The following is a 16,467-nucleotide window of genomic DNA, read 5'->3' as shown; positions in this document are numbered from 1 at the left end:
AATTTTTAATGCTTTTTTTTATCTAAGCATTACAAAATGATAAACTGAGCACCAGCTGATCATCTTACACATACATTTCAATAATTAGAGCTCCGTTCCCCACATCTCATCTTGGGCATGTTCGCCTCGGTCCATTATCATAGATTTCAGAAATATACAATGTCACTTTGCCCTAATTATCAGTTACCAAAGGCTGAGCAGATGAGGCATGAAATCCTGGCTGAGCTCACAGCATGACCCTGCTGTCATTTAAATACAGTATGTGTTGGGAGTCAATGTTCCATTAGGTTCTCGGAGTGTGATCGCTGGGCCATTGAGGAAACAATCAGCCCGCCTTCAGGGCAAAGAACCTTAACCTTCATTGTTGCTAACTACAGTTTCACCGAGAAAGAAGGAAAAACCATTATACATCATGACAAAATCCCTTACATTCCAGTATTCTGTGTAATGATCACTATCACACAAACAGCCCTCCCTTACTCACATTATACTTAATATGTTTTCCCCTTACGTCCTTCTCACTGTGAAAAACTGATCTTGCCAACTTACAATGATCCTATGGAAGCCTGCTTCCGCCTTTGAGTAAAAAAAAGAAAGAAAATACATGTAATTGTGAGATAAAGGGTAAGTTCACCCAAAAATTTAAATTCTGTCATTACTCACCCTCGTGTCGTTCCAAACCCGTAAGACTTTCGTTCATCTTCAGAACACAAATGAAGATCTTTTTGATGAAATCTGAGAGCTTTCTGTCCCTCCATTGACAGCCTACGCAACTACCACTTTCAAGCCCCAGAAAGGTAGTAAAGACATCGTTGAAATAATCCATGTGACTCCAATTGTTTACTCGCGACGTTTTATAAAATTGAGGCTAAACAACTGGATTCACATGGATTACTTTAACAATGTCTTTATTGCATTTCATTGGGGCTTGAAAGTGGTAGTTGCGTAGGCTGTCAATGGAGGGACAGAAAGCTCTCAGATTTCATTAAAAAATCTTCATTTGTGTTCCGAAGATGAACAAAAGTCGTACGGGTTTGGAACGACAAGAGGGTGAGTAAATGATGACATAATTTTCGTTTTTGGGGGGAACTAACTCTTTAAATATTTGAAATAAAATCACATTGTGATATATAAAGTCACATTGCAAGAAGTCACATTTTGAAATACAGTCCCACTGTGAGAAATAAAATCACATAGCAAGAAGTCACAATTACTAGAAATAGTCACAATTCCAAGTCACAATTGCAATATAAAGTCACACTGCTTGAAATAATCACAATTGTGAATATATAAAGACATCATGAGACATCATATTGCAAATGATGAAGTTATATTATGAGATATAATAACACACTGTAATATATAAGGTTGCAAACAATGTCACAATTGGGAGAAACGAAGGTGCAACTGTAAGACTTAATGACACAGTGCAATATGAAGTTACAAATGCAAGACGAATTCGCTATTGTGAGATTATGGGCCCTATTTTAACGATCTGAAACGCAAGTGTCAAAGCGCAAGTAACTTTGTGGGCGGGTCTCGGCGCTGTTGCTATTTTCCCGGCGGGATAAATGACTCTTGCGCCCGACGCAAATCTAAAAGGGGTTGGTCTGAAGTAGCTTCATTATTCATAGGTGTGGTTTGGGCGTAACGTGAAATAAACCAATCAGAGCGACATCTCACATTCCCTTTAAGAGCAGGCGCGCTTTTTCTAAGCGGATTCCTATTATAATGGCGGATTTGCCAGGCGCGCGCCAGGAGCGGTTCACAGCCGAGGAGACCGACGTCCTCGTCACGGCCGTAAAACACAGAGAAGTGACATTGGGGATGGAGAAACAAACACACCCAAATTAGCTTCGGTTAAACAGGCGTATGATAATTTGGGCGTATGATTAAATGTGTAAGCTAGATTTATGCCTATTTTATTTTCACATCTTCATGGACACAACAATGATTTCCCTCGTGTATTAATATGAATAAATGAATGAAATCTTTATTTCGAACAATTAAAAAATAAATTAAACCAAAGACAGCAACACATTAATATCCATCAAGAAAAATAAAACAAAATCAAGAAAAACAAAACCTTCTTTTTTTTTTGCATAATAATCACACTGTTCGAAAAGGGATACGTAGAAGCCCTAGGCTTATCAAGACCTACAAGACCTAATATTTTTCCTAGTAATAATGTATGATTTGCAAAAATGAAAACGGCTGCTTCTGTGTAGATGAGAGCATCAAATTGTAATGCGCGTTGTGCACATGCTACATTGATTATGGCCAAGCATGCGCCCTTAAAATAGCATGAATAACATGCGCAACGCGCCACTGACTTTAGACTAGGTTTTTCCTGGTCACTGGCGGAATTGTTTTCTAAACCTGCAAAATAGCATGAGGGAACGTTTGCGCCGGAACACGCCTCCTCTTTGCGCTGAACCGCCCCGGGGAGCGCAAGTGTATTTGCTAGTTAACCGACGTGCGTCTGTGGAGGGAAAAGTCCGCTTTGCACGGGTGCAAAATAGGAATGATACATGCGTCAGTGTACAAAGTCAATTGCGCTGGGTGCAAGATAGGGCCCATAAAGTCACAAGTTACCTTCTTTTTTTTTTTTTTACTCTGGAAGCAGAAATCCATACGATCCTTAAATGCCGAACAAGCAAAACCTTTTGTAACACAATACAATCTTGGTTTCAAGTCAAAAGGTGGCAAAATATCAAATCATTCCTTTTCACAGAGACACTCCATTGCACAATTTGACACAATGCAAAATGGATGAGCAGGTACGTATACAACGGGAAACTGGCATCAGAGGAACACAACAGTCTATGCCAAGAACAGAGGGAATCCTGCATCAAATATAATCCAGAGAGGGCATATATTCAAAGGAAAAGTATGGGCTGAAAGGCCATTCTGACTCTCTTGGTGGGCCTCAGCAACGCCTCCAGCTCTCTACTGGCTCTGGTCCATGATTTCAAGTGCATCTTAAAACCCAGCCTTGAAGCAGACTAGTAAGGTAAGATGGCAGCTGCTGTGCTCTGGGCCTCTGTGATTTAACAACTGGCGAATGCCGCTAGGTATTTTTCCTTACCTTTAGCTCTGAAACATTTAACAGCAATATGGAAAATGAATGAGGCAAAGAGGTTTCTCACTGGTGTGGGCAATGTGCCATGACTGAGTTTCAGCCCGCCTGCTACGCGAAATACTGCTATGCAAAGAGGATGTTTCTCTTTGTGGTGCACCATTCAAAATGGTTGACCTAAAATGCTAATAGTTTCCCTAGTGAGCAAAAAAATGTAAATAAAAGTTTGCAATGAACAAATGATGCTTTAGCAGAACTGTAGATCAGATAAATTCCTTACCATAATTATTATAGGTTTCATCATTATTGCCATGTCCATATTCATAATATTCTGAGACACTGTAGGAGAAAAAATATTTCTTATGAGACATTTTGATAGATTCTTAGAGTGAAAGTACGCATTAATTAGCTCATGTTGTGACACAATGTCTTTGCAGAAATGAAATGTGCACCTTTTCGACTGGTTGCTGTAGTTGTCATCATAGCCCTCATAACTCTCGTCATCATATTCCCCGTCATAACCATCATCATATCCCTGAAATAAAAGAAACACAAAAGAATAATCACAGAGGGAGACGTAAGAGGTCTGAATCCATCTCATAGCAGTACTCTAATTGTTTAGGGTTGGAAAATCAATGTTTAATTACACTGCAATAGGATTTCTCTAATAAATATACTCAGAGAGTGGTGGACTGGCACAGCTGAATCATGTCCAACAGAAAATATTGATCAGCAAGCGACAATTGTCTCATTTGCCATGTCTAAAGACAAGTGGATAATGCCTAGGTCGATTCAATATTATAGACAAAAGAAACAATAAACAGATTAAAACTTCATAATAACATGTCCAAGAGATCCTACATGAGTCATGACTGGTGTCATCCATATACTTATTCTTACTCTTGAGCCATCACTGATATTGATAGGAATTATTATCATTACCATTCATATACTGAATGTGCAGATATTTTATGGTCTGACTGTGCTTTAGTTCTGGCTTTATATTTTGGTCTGATGGAAATCCAGAATGAAGTATTGCAGAGAGCTGTGAAGTAATATAAATGATAAAACGATAATTCTGTTCCTTGTTTCTGATTTGTTAACACAGCGTTTCATTCACGCTAAATAATACACAATATTACAGCAATGACGCTATGACACTATATTGGATTGATTAAAGTAACTATCTATTAGGTAAACTCCAAATTATTCATAAATGCAAACTCATAACATAGAGTTTCGTGTTTCCATTTTCTTGTTCGACAGACTAACTGAAAATGCTTCCTTTTTTATTAGGCCTAATCTGTCAGGAAAAAAACCTGCAAGCTATTTTGACCCAGCCTATTCCCTTTTGCATTCAAATTCTGCACAACAGTCTGCTTTTATGAGTATGAAGAAGGATTAGACTAAATTAAAATCATGGATTATGCCAGGGATTAAGTTGTTCAGGAGATCTAACGCACAAGTTTCCTTCTATTAGTTTTTCCTCCTGCTAATAGGGTCAGGGTTCTGTCCTCTTCCACTATTGACCGGTTTGTTAACATTGCCTCTTGATAGAGTGCTATGCATATCTTAAGCAGCAGAGTATACAGCAGAAGAGGCAGCATGTTGTACTATTTAATAGCATATTTCAGAACATGTCAATCACACTAATACCAACAGCTCTCTGAGGAAATACATTTTAGCAGAAGAGTGAGAGGTAGAGGCTGACCTACCCGTTTAACAGGGTCATTTCATCAAGAGCGGAAGGAGTAGCTTCCATTTTAACACTCATGAAAATGAAGATGTGTCATTTTTGTCTGCTATGACATTTAATGACCAAACAGAATAGTTCACCCAAAAATGAAAATTCGATCATAATTTACTCATCCTCATGTCATGTTGCAATGAACTTTTTGTTCCAGAAAGAAAATCAGAATAAAAAGATATGAGGGTGAGTGAACTATTCCTTTAAAACTATTACTATAAAATATACGCCAAAAATAACTTGACATATTACGATATGAACACATTAAAACGCATGAAAACATCTACATGAAATTTCAGATATTAAAACTATTTTGGATCTTACAGTATGCAGAGGCCTTGCACATCTATGCAAACATTGTGTGACCAGGGAATAATTACAATATATTACTTAGTATAATAACAAAGTGCTGTTTAAAAGGTCATTGTGTCTGACCTTCCTGACTTTACCATGCACTTACAAGCCACTGCGCATAATTTGAGCAAGCTCTAGTTAATGGTGCTTGATTGTTACATTTCAACACTCATTTAAAAGAGCAATTAACTCTGGTCCTATTGAGCAAGCTAACAGGAAATAAATCAAGTGGTAGAGAGCACTGCAAGAGTAATTAATACAGCAGACAGCCAAAAGGTCTTCAATACTCAGCTTCATTATCAATTGACAACCACCAACACCTCTTGACAGTGACTGATCTCTGTGTGGGACGGCAACTGAATATGATTCCTCACTGGAGAGCAGCAAAAGGAAATGAACGGTTGAAAACGCTTTTTGGCTGTGGCTCCGTCTGCTTATTGAATTAAGTATCTTTGTCTACCCCTTATTTATCAACCAATTTTTCAGGCCTAGTATTTTCAGTTTGAAGTATGAGCAAACATGGGCTTAAGGCCAGACAGGATGCAGCAGTCTGAAATATACTGACATTCAACAGGCCATATATATATATATATATTTGTTGAAAAGGTTGAAAGGACACATAATTCTTTCAAACATAATCAAAATGGGATTTCTTTGCACATAAATTTTATATTAAAGGGAAACTGCACATCAAATGTTTGTCCAATATGATGTCCAACCTGCCTGTCAACGTATGTATTTCCATACCTCTGCACACCCTGCTTGCGCAGACATCACACGTCATCAGCGCGTTTCATGGTATGCAGAGTTAGACAGATGTCAGCGCAAACACCAAAACTGAAACAGCCACCTGAACCAAAACAAAGAGCTTATGCTGTGTTCAGGCCATAACTACTGTAATTTGCAAGAGATGGAAACCCATGACGTTATACTTGGAGCAGTTTGTGATTCGCATTCATGCGTTTCAATGGCTACACTATCAACAGTGGAACGAATCTGCAGCAGTCAGGTGATACAGGTCAGTGCTCTTTAAGTTGCTTATGTTCATTATTATTGTAATGGTATGTGCTTTGAGACATGAGGTAGTTTAACGCAGTCTCTCGTGACGCTTTTGTTTGCCCCCTGCTGTATGCGTTCAACTCATGTGTTTTGAAGGAGGCGTTGCTTTGGAAAGCGCTCTAAAGGAAGGGTGGGATCTTATGCTTTCAAAGCTAACTCGCTATTGCTAGCCTCTCTGAAAATTGCCTACCCTACCTTTTAGTATGTTAAGTCAACCACAGTTTATAAGAATAAGGAGAATGAAAACAGAAATACAAGTTTCCTTCTGATAGTTTTTCCTCATGCTAATAGGGTCAGGGGTCTGTCCTTTTCCACTAATTGACCGGTTTGTAAATATTGCCTCTTGATAGAGTGCTATACATATCTTAAGCAGCAGAGTATACAGTAGAAGAGGCAGCATGTTTTAATATACAACAACTCAACTAGAGCTTTGGTATTTGCTCTTATCATTGGTGTCAAATTGTGTTTGTGTTTGGATTCATGGCATTACGGTAAACATTCGCTAGTCAAAACTGCACGATCAACTTTTAGGAAATATTAAGTACTATATTAAATAAACTTGGATCATGAGTATCATTGAAATTTAATAATCATAATATAAGTAAATTCTTTGTAAAATAACTATTATATGAACATGTGCAATGTTAAATTTAATTGCGATTTGACGACAATCTGATTGAATAGTTGTTGTTTTTTAAACAGCTGCTCTCTGAGTTCCCCCATACATTTCCATGCAAATATATCAATAACCATGTGTTGATCCATATGTGGAGAAATCATTACATATTCAAGAGCACAAGATTTAAAGAGAACAGATTTCACAGAACACAGTGCTTACTTTAGGCAAACAATATACCAAATAATGTAATCAAGCAAATTATTGTCTGTGGCCAGGAGTCAGGTTTTAATTTAATTCATTATTTTTTTTCCCCCACAGAATTAAAATATCTTACTACTTACCACCTGGAAATGCAAATAATTGATATGTCTATTCATATATGATAACAGCTCACTGAATTGTTAAGACACTTTCCACCAACTCAAGAACAACCACATGAATATTTATAGAGCTAAAATAACAATTTAGAGAAGCCTGAAAGCACAGGATTTGCCTGAAAGCACAGTCGTTTGCCAGTACTAAGAAGGTGGCAGCAGAAATGTATGCAGGGAGCTATGTAATAAACTAAGACTGTTTATTGCCAAAGATCTCACAGTAGAAATATAGGAGCACAAACTTTTACAATCACCCAAATAAAATAACTAATTCAGTAAGCTGATGACAGACTAGAAGGCTATTACTTCTAACCTTCAGATGCCGCAATTCGTGTAACTGAGCAATCTATTTCGCGTTTGCGAATCATGTCGCAATATTTTTTAATAGGGGTTATTTATGCACGACAAGGAGCTCTGATTCAGTAATCACTGACCAGTAAATATAACATTGCTCATAGAAAGCATAAGGCCTGATATTTGCATGCACTGTACGCAACAATTTAACCACCACAGCAAGCCACATAGCTCATGATATTTTCAGCAAAAGCAGAAGTTCTACTTTTCTGTGCTATTTTTTTATGCAGCTCTTAGACCTGAAATAATATGCAGAGCCTCTAGGCATTTCACATGCTTCTCTTCAGCAGGAAATTATTAAACTTCTTCTCGAGGTGTATGTCGTACATCTGTTTTATTAAACGAGGGAGTTCTGCATGAAGAATTCCATTTCAATAATTAGTTCACCTCAAAAATGTCAAGTCAGCGGCGTAAGCGAGCCCATTGTTAAAAAACAATTACAGCCATGGTGAGAACCTTGTGAGAACTGTGCGAGCGAAGCCTTTTTGCAACATTCTATTCTGCACGTTGAATCGGCTCTTGCCATGTGAAGTGGTGTGTGATTGTGTGTCTAAGAGGTTTACTGTGATATACGAGACACTCAAAGTCTTCTTTCACAGTCATAGACCCTTTTCATTTATTTATCCACACTGTGTTGGTTGTGACCTTAGAATGCATTCTGTATGGTTTTTAATTGGGTTTTTTAACAGTTCGTACATTTAAACAGTATATTATGGATGGAAAATGCTAGGGTGTTTTCGGGAGCATATAGTTCCAATTTTAAAGGGTTAGTTTAAATGAAAAAAATTAAAAACAATTCCCTCATCATTTACTCTGACCCTCATGTCATTCCATGTATATCCAAATAACGGTAAACAGACGATCAAACATGCTTGCTTGACTTCAAAAGACTTAGATTAAACCGCTTGATTAATATGGATATCTTTTAAGTTATTAAAAGTAGTAGTGTGCACATGCAAAATTGGGAAGGTGCTTGGAAATGGAAAACAAAAATTCCCAGGAAACTTAAAGTCGGCATGAAATCAAATTTGACAAATCTTCTTTTTATATGTAATATTGTAGTGTTTATTATAAATGATTTATCTGTGCACTTCATTATTTTTTCAAAATTCATGTACCCTTATAATCTTTAATCAAATACATTACCCTTCCCTCCCCCCTCGAAACGACCTCTCTTCTCTTTTGGTCACGTGCCATGGCGAAAGGGTGCGGCCAGAGCCCATGAGGGTGCGGCTATCGGTGTTTGTCTCGTTTCGCGGGAGGCTCATATAAATATGGTCTGATTCCTGCCTGAAAATTTAGAAGCTTGTCTTCGTTCTCGTCGCTGGGCTCCTCAATAAAAAATCCTTCATGTGAGGGGGGGAGTCCGGTGGAGAGAAATCGTCCACAACTGAATGTAAACTGACATTCAAATCTGCCTCCATTTTGTTTGCAACGCCCAACCTCCAACGATCCAATCAATTCCCCGAAGGACAAAATCAAGCCCCGCCCTACATTTTTTTCTAATTTCAGAAGCCGTTTCACTCGGATATACATCACAACAAGGAAAAAATGACAATCTCAACTTCCGTTTCATGCCGACTTTAAATAAATTTCAATGTTTCAATCAAACAAGGTCTTCGTCAGGCAATAAGAACAACATATATCAAGGGATTTTGAATTCACATAGTCTAAACCCTCACACCTGATAAAAGACAAGGGCAATCAGCAAACTAACCAAACTATCCCTTTAAACACTAGTTTTATCCAACCGAATTGAAAAAGTAGTTATTGTTCTCAAACAGTTTTCCCCATCTGCCATTGATCAAGATAAGCAGATGGCTCCACCCCCAATCTAACACCATTGGTTGAGACCCTGTTGCTATGCCGGGCTGGTCAGAATAATCAAACAAACAAAACAATGTTTGATAACGCCACTGATCCTCAGTGTTGACACTTTTCAGCATACTCACCTACAAATGACTTATGGCCACTCTGCATATTAAGACGGGATAGGAAAAAGTATTTTAACGTCAAACAACATACAAAGTACAAACAACGGCTAACAGATAAGAAAAACTGGATAATTGCAAATCAACAAGCAGCTTTGAACATTATCTTAAAATGTTAGAGCACAGATATCCCACTAGTTTTCTACTAAGCCACATTCAGAGGTTTGTTTATTTTGTGGTAAGAAAAGGGGCGTCAGCTCATAGAGCGTCGGACTGGTTTGTAGAAGAGTGAAGAGCCCTCTGAGAAAGCACTTGTGATCTTTAAGTAAAGCGGTTGTGCTGAGAGGGAGAGGAGGATGTCTGGCACGGCTCGGCAGATGCATAAGAGCTGATTAACTGGATTTAAATGCTCCACAACAAAAAGAGCAGAACATTGCCACACAGCAGTGGATATTCATGCGTCTTTCATTTTATACATTTTAAACCTGGATGACAGCAAAGTTTGTATAAAGCAGACAGCAAATCCATTAAAAACTGCCTGACTCTTTCTATTGAACATACAGTAATATACACACACACACACACACCCATATAATTATATTATTTTCTCAACCTTATCTGTAATTTTTAGTCTATTAAGCTTGTGAATAAATTTCTATTTCATTAAAGAATATAACTGGCAGTGCGTATTATTTTAAGGGTTTGGATAAATATCCTAGTTTGCACAGATTTAGACATTATTCTGTAATGCAGTTTTTTATTAGATCAAACAAAAAATCGTCTCCAAGTTTACCAAGCTTATTATTTATATATTACAATAGTTATTAATATGTTATATTTATTTATTTAATATTTAAATAAAATTGTATTTATCAATGTCAATAATTGAATGGCATACAAAACTCAACTTACTATTTAAAACAGGTTGGGTCTTTGTGAATTTAGCTTAATGTAGAATAATTTTCATTATTATGATTATGCAATCGACAAGTAGTTTTCATTATCTAGTTAGTATATCAGCACCAAACCTTCCCATGATTGTTTGATATTACTGTAATATAACTTTTCTGCTGTTGTGTTAATCGCGCACATTTAATATGATTCATAAAGATACTGAATCCTATAAAATGATTCTTATCAATGAAATGTGAATAGTTAATACAAGATGTAATTTCCAGATTCAAATCTCTCTCTATGGAAAATTATAGAAGACATGAAGATATGCATACTATTAAACGCATATTTCCACAAATAACTATTGGAATTCTCAAATTTTCTAGGGAAAAAATCCCTGAGGTTGAAGATGGGCAAGGTTAGATTTTGAATGGTGTTCCTAGTGAACTACTCATTTCCTGGTCCACTTTCCTCCACCTGCCTACCCAAGACCCAATTACTCAGAAATATTTCCACGTTTTTCATGTCTCCAGTAATACAGAGGCTCTCCAGCAGAACTCAATTCATGTTGGTAATGAGTCTGTACTCTAACATTTCCCCATGCAGACAGACCAATCTGCCACAGTGCTGCACATATAGGACTTTTGCATTAGGCAAAAGCTCAGAGGGAATCGAATCCATGAGATATTGCTTTTTTCATTAGGTTGGAGTTTGACGTTCACTTGGCAGAGATTTCTCAAAACTAACCTTGTGCACACCTGGGTGCAAAAAGTCTGCAATGTGGAGGTGTTGTCCTACAAATGGCGAAAAGGATCCACTATTTTTTAATAATAATAATAATAATAATAATCCTAATTATAATACTGAAAGTGTTAGTCAAACTCATTGCCACCCGAGTGAGCAGATGCTTTCCTTTTTGTACCACATGGCTGTTCTTTACAGTATGTGAACATGTGGACTAACATCTTAAGGCATTCAATCTGTCAAAATGGGTTCTGTCTCCACTGATTCATCAACCTTTGGTAAATAGAAAGGCCATTCCTTTGAGTTTTTGCCCATTTACCTCGGTGGATTTGATTTAAGGATTCATAAACCTTTCTTCTGCCAAGCCTTTTATTTTGTGAGCGCGTTTATATGTGTTTGTGTGGGTGTATAAGCAATACTTTCAGTAATAAACATCAACTCAACTCTGGTCATATACAGCAGAACATCAGCAAATGTTCACCAATTTCTTGGTGTAGAAAATGCACCCCATTTAACTAAAACGCGTAAACGCTACAAAAAAAAATATTTAAAACACTGAATCTTCACTTACGTAGTCATCATATGATTTGTGTGTGGCCTGCAGTACAGAGGCTCTGTATCCAGGGGTCCCTGTAGTTCCTCTGGTCCGGGGTGCAGAGACTCCTCTGGCTAGTGTTGGTGTGGTGACGGATGTGCGCGTGCTCACAGTTCCTCTGGGTGCTGCTGCTCCTCGTCCAGGAGGAGTGGGTGGAGCGGCCCCTCCTCGACCTCTAAAAACAAAGTAAATGGAATGATATGATTTTAAGCACAAAATAGCATTTTTCTGTTTTTTTAACTGCTTATTTTATTTTTATGAAAATACAAATATGTATGTGTGTATTTAAAATTGAGCTAAAATCCAACAAAGATTATTCAATAATTGAATGCCATTAAAAAAAAAATCTCAATTTCATATTCAAAACAGTTTGTCTATGTACAATTAGCTATAATGTAATGTGTAACCATTTTGATTCTTCTGAATATGCAATTTACAGTGTAGCCATTATCTTAGGCACTTCAGTAAAAGTGTTAACTTGACTCCAGTCTATCACCAAATTTACCCATAATTGTTTGACATTACCGTAATATAACCGTAATGCAGAACCACATGCAGTGACAACACTATGCAAAATTAGTGCAGCACAACTCCAGTGTTTACAGATGAAAAATTTGCATTTTGTGTGAAGTCATTTGCTGCAGTGCAATAATAGTGGGTTGCTGTTAGCTAGTGTTTTCATCACAGACAGCCTATTAAAGCCCTGTGAACCATGAGTTTTCAAAGCTATTGCGATATTCACTACCTCAGCTCTTTTCTTTTACAGCACTGCTCTGGTTACACACTATAACAGTGGCAGTGAAGCATGGCATCAAAAACCGACCTGTAGAACACATTGTTTCATTCACTACGATGAGAGACAGCTTTATTTTGATCTGCTACTGTTGGATGAATCAAGGGGTAAAGTTGTTTGTTTCTAGAGTAATATTCGACCTGATTACAGATGCAACATGGCAGATGGAGTTGGCAACCCTGGTGAATGGCAGATGTTTCAGTCTGTCCAGATCCACATTCAGTCTATCCAAATCCAAAGACCCTACAGAGACTAATGGCCTCGTCAGTGTTGTTTTTGCCATGCTGATGTATGGAAATGACTTCTCAGGGCACCACAAGGAGCACATCAAGTGGAAGAGGCACTTTATAGCTTTATCCGGCAGGAACGGTAAACAGAAATATCATATTTTGAATCTATTATTACTACCTGAGGTAACGCAAGCTGTCGTTGTTGTGGGAGAATCCTAAAGGGATCTTCAGAGGCTCCAGCAAGCCAGAACAAGTGCAGTGTGGAATTTATGAAATAAACATTAAAGACGGTGTAAATAATGTATGATGGTATATATAAGTTATGCTTTTGATGAGAACCATTAAAGCTTCACCTGCTAACCTGATTAATAACACTGAGCCTCAGGGCACTTTCATGATCCAACAGAGCGCAGATGTTCGGGAGTCAAAATTGAGATTTTTTTGAATGATATTATATCATATTATTTTAAATGAAATCAGATTTCTATATCTTTAAGAATCTCCAAAATTTCTTGTTTCGTGTTCCTTGGATGAAATCATTTTTAGAACGACATGAAGGTGAATAAATTATGTCACATTTGGGTGAGCTATACGGTTTCTATGATTCTTCAGAGGGGTGATGGGGTGAAGCGACTGTACCGGGTGGAGGCTGTGGAGGTCAGACGTAAGCCACGTCCTCGCGTGGTTCTTCCTCGGCTTGGGTCATCTGAACCATTTAAATAGGAGAGCTCACGAAGCTGCTCCTGCCTGATCTCATCATTGTAATCCTGTGGGAGGAAAAAAACAAACCTGCCATAAAAAAACATATTTATATACCTAGGCAAAGGTGTTGTATGTGAATCTCATCTGACATGCTTCTCTTCAACCACTGCAAAAAGAAATGATCCAGTTGGATGCACATCTTGCAGACACCAGCATCAAAGCAACTGAGCTTTAAATGCATTGCCAGACAACCAGAACGTTGGCCGGGAATGTTAAATATACTGCCAGAAAGTTTTGCTGACTTCAAACTAAAAATATGTGTAAAAAAAAAAATGAAACCTGTGTTTTTCAGATGTGGAGGACAATAAACATTTTAGCATACATACTAACAAAATGGCACGCACTCCAACACACACTGAAAATATGGTGTGAAATGAGGTACCGTGATGCACACATATCTTTCATTTAGAGTAAGAGGAATGATAGAGGCAGGAGAAAAATAGAGCACTGGCTTATTAACTTTGTTTGACATCAACTATCAGTGCATTGTTGTGAAAGAATAATTCCACTTTCTGCATTTATAAAGTCCCTCTCTCATTTGATTGAACATGACAGGGCCCTGAATCACAAGGACGATTACAGAGTGGATAGCGCTTATTTTATTATCATGTCGCTGCCACAGGCAGATAAACGGAGCCTCATTTCCACCAGCCACTTATTTCCCTTCCTGTTTGGCACAACTGCTGTGTACAGGCAAATATCAGACATGGCAGCTAAAGGAGAAAGGTTTTTCCACAGAGATATGCTCAACAATCAATAAAAACTGCATTAGAGCTGCTTCTGTGTCCACTGTACATGGTAATATTAAGAGTATAGTAGAGAAAATTTAGAAATGGAGCATAAATAGAGTTTAATACTAAAGACTATTACACTGCAATGGTCAGAAGAACAAACTTTTGACTGCTTTGTTAGGATTTTTCGTTAACAAATATCTGACTGTGAAAAAAAAAAAAAAAGATAATGGGCCCTATCTTGCACCCAGCGCAATTGACTTTGTACATCGACGCATGTTTCATTCCTATTTTGCACCCGCGCAAAGCGCGCTTTTCCCTCCACAGAAGCACGTCGCTAAACTAGGGAATGAACTTGCGCTCCCTGGGCGGTTCAGCGCAAAAAAGGAGGCGTGTTCCGGCGCAAACGTTCCCTGGTGCTATTTTACTGTTCCATAAAACAATTGCGCCACTGGCCAGAAAAAAACCTAGTCTAAAGTCAGTGGCGCGTTGCGCGTTGTTCATTATGCTATTTTAAGGGCGCATGCTTGACCATAATGTATAGCGTGCACAACGCTCATACACTGTGATTCTCTAATCTACACAGAAGCAGCAGTTTTCATTTTTGCAAATCATATTATTACAAACGATAGATAGATAGATAGATAGATAGATAGATAGATAGATAGATAGATAGATAGATAGATAGATAGATAGATAGATAGACAATTTATTATAAATATAATAATTTATTATAAAAGCATACATCTAGCTTACACATTTACCCACATTATTATATGCCTGTTTAACCGAAGCTAATTTGGGTGTGTTTCTCCCATCCCCAATGTCACTTCTCTCTTTTACGGCCGTGACGAGAGCGTTGGTCTCCTCGGCTGTGAACCGCTCCTGGCGCGCGCCTGGCAAATCCGCCGTTATAATAGCAATACGCCAAGGAAAAAGTGCGTCTGCTCTTAGGGCCTGTTCACGGAGCGCGTCTTTTGCGCGCGCAAGTTCGTTATTTCAAATGTAGGCGCGCGGTATGCGCGCTCATAATGGAAGCGACGCGGTCGCGGTGCGACGCGCTCGTTTTTTCCAAGCGCGTCCGCGCCGCATCGATATAAAAACATCTCAACTTTTCAGAATGCCGCAAGCGCACCGCAGGTCACGTGACAAGAACCAAGCTTGGCAACGACAGACGCCTCCGAAGCGCAACCACCCGAGCACTTTGGAAAAAGGAGAACGCGGCGCGCCTAGCGTTTTCTATGCGTTTTTAGGCGCGATATGTGAACGCCGCCTTAAAGGGAATGTGAGATGATGCTCTGATTGGTTTATTTCACGTTACGCCCAAACCACACCTATGAATAATGAAGCTACTTCAGACCAACCCCTTTTAGATTTGCGCCCGGCGCAAGAGTCATTTATCCCGCCGGGAAAATAGCAACAGCGCCGAGACCCGCCCACAAAGTTACTTGCGCTTTGCGCTTTGACACTTGTGTTTCAGATCGTTGAAATAGGGAAAAACGAAAATCTTAACGTTAATAAGTTTGGGGTCAGTAAGATTTTTTACTTAAGCTCTTATGCTAACAATGGCTGCCTTTATTTGATTATAATTACAGTCAACACAGCTTTATTGTGTGAATATTATTACAATTTAAAATTAATATATTTTAAAATGTAATTTATTCCAGTGGTGAAAAGGCTGAATTTTCAGCACTCCAGTCTTCAGTCACATGATCCTGCAGAAATAATCCTAATATTTGATGCTCAAAAAAACATTTCTTATTATTGACAATAATGAAAACAGCTGTGCTGCTTAATATTTATGTAAAAACCATGATACATTTTTTTCCAGGATTCTTTGATGAATAAAAGAACATCATATCTTGTCTCGCTGCTGTCACTTTTAATGAATTTAATGCATCCTTGCTGAATAAACATTATTTTCTTTCATAAAAAATCGTACTGACCCCACACTTTTAAATGGTAGTGCATTTACTAAAACTCCACACAAATATCCATCCACTACTGTTGACCAAGCAGCCACAGTGCTAATTGGTAAAACAGGATAAACGAGAATGATTTTTTAAGGGGGTGATCCGTCCACAGTCCTCTAAAGACCCTCTTAGTAGTAGCTACAGAGACAATCACCAAAGAAATCCAAAACCCAGTGTTAGGAATTCTTATAGTTTCTATACCAGGTTGAAAGGTGGGAGGTATGGGTA

At 38.2% G+C, this 16,467-nt stretch overlaps 1 protein-coding gene across 5 annotated transcripts in view; it reads right to left on the bottom strand.

The window, feature by feature from the left end:
- The window catches only part of khdrbs2 (KH domain containing, RNA binding, signal transduction associated 2), a 69,348-nt gene that overhangs the window by 13,351 nt on the left and 39,530 nt on the right, over positions 1-16,467 (bottom strand). For all 5 annotated transcript variants that reach the window (XM_084390610.1, XM_084390611.1, XM_084390608.1 and 2 more), the window contains exons 5-8: positions 13,413-13,540; positions 11,727-11,925; positions 3,532-3,614; positions 3,360-3,418 (exon numbers count right to left, since the gene is read on the bottom strand). In XM_084390610.1, the coding sequence (XP_084246736.1) occupies positions 3,360-3,418; positions 3,532-3,614; positions 11,727-11,925; positions 13,413-13,540 (469 nt within the window). The remainder of the gene's footprint in view (positions 1-3,359; positions 3,419-3,531; positions 3,615-11,726; positions 11,926-13,412; positions 13,541-16,467) is intronic.

The sequence above is a fragment of the Rutilus rutilus genome, assembly GCF_951802725.1.
Source record: "Rutilus rutilus genome assembly, chromosome: 20".
Lineage (NCBI taxonomy): Eukaryota > Metazoa > Chordata > Actinopteri > Cypriniformes > Leuciscidae > Rutilus > Rutilus rutilus.
This window is presented reverse-complemented; position numbering and strand designations above follow the sequence as displayed.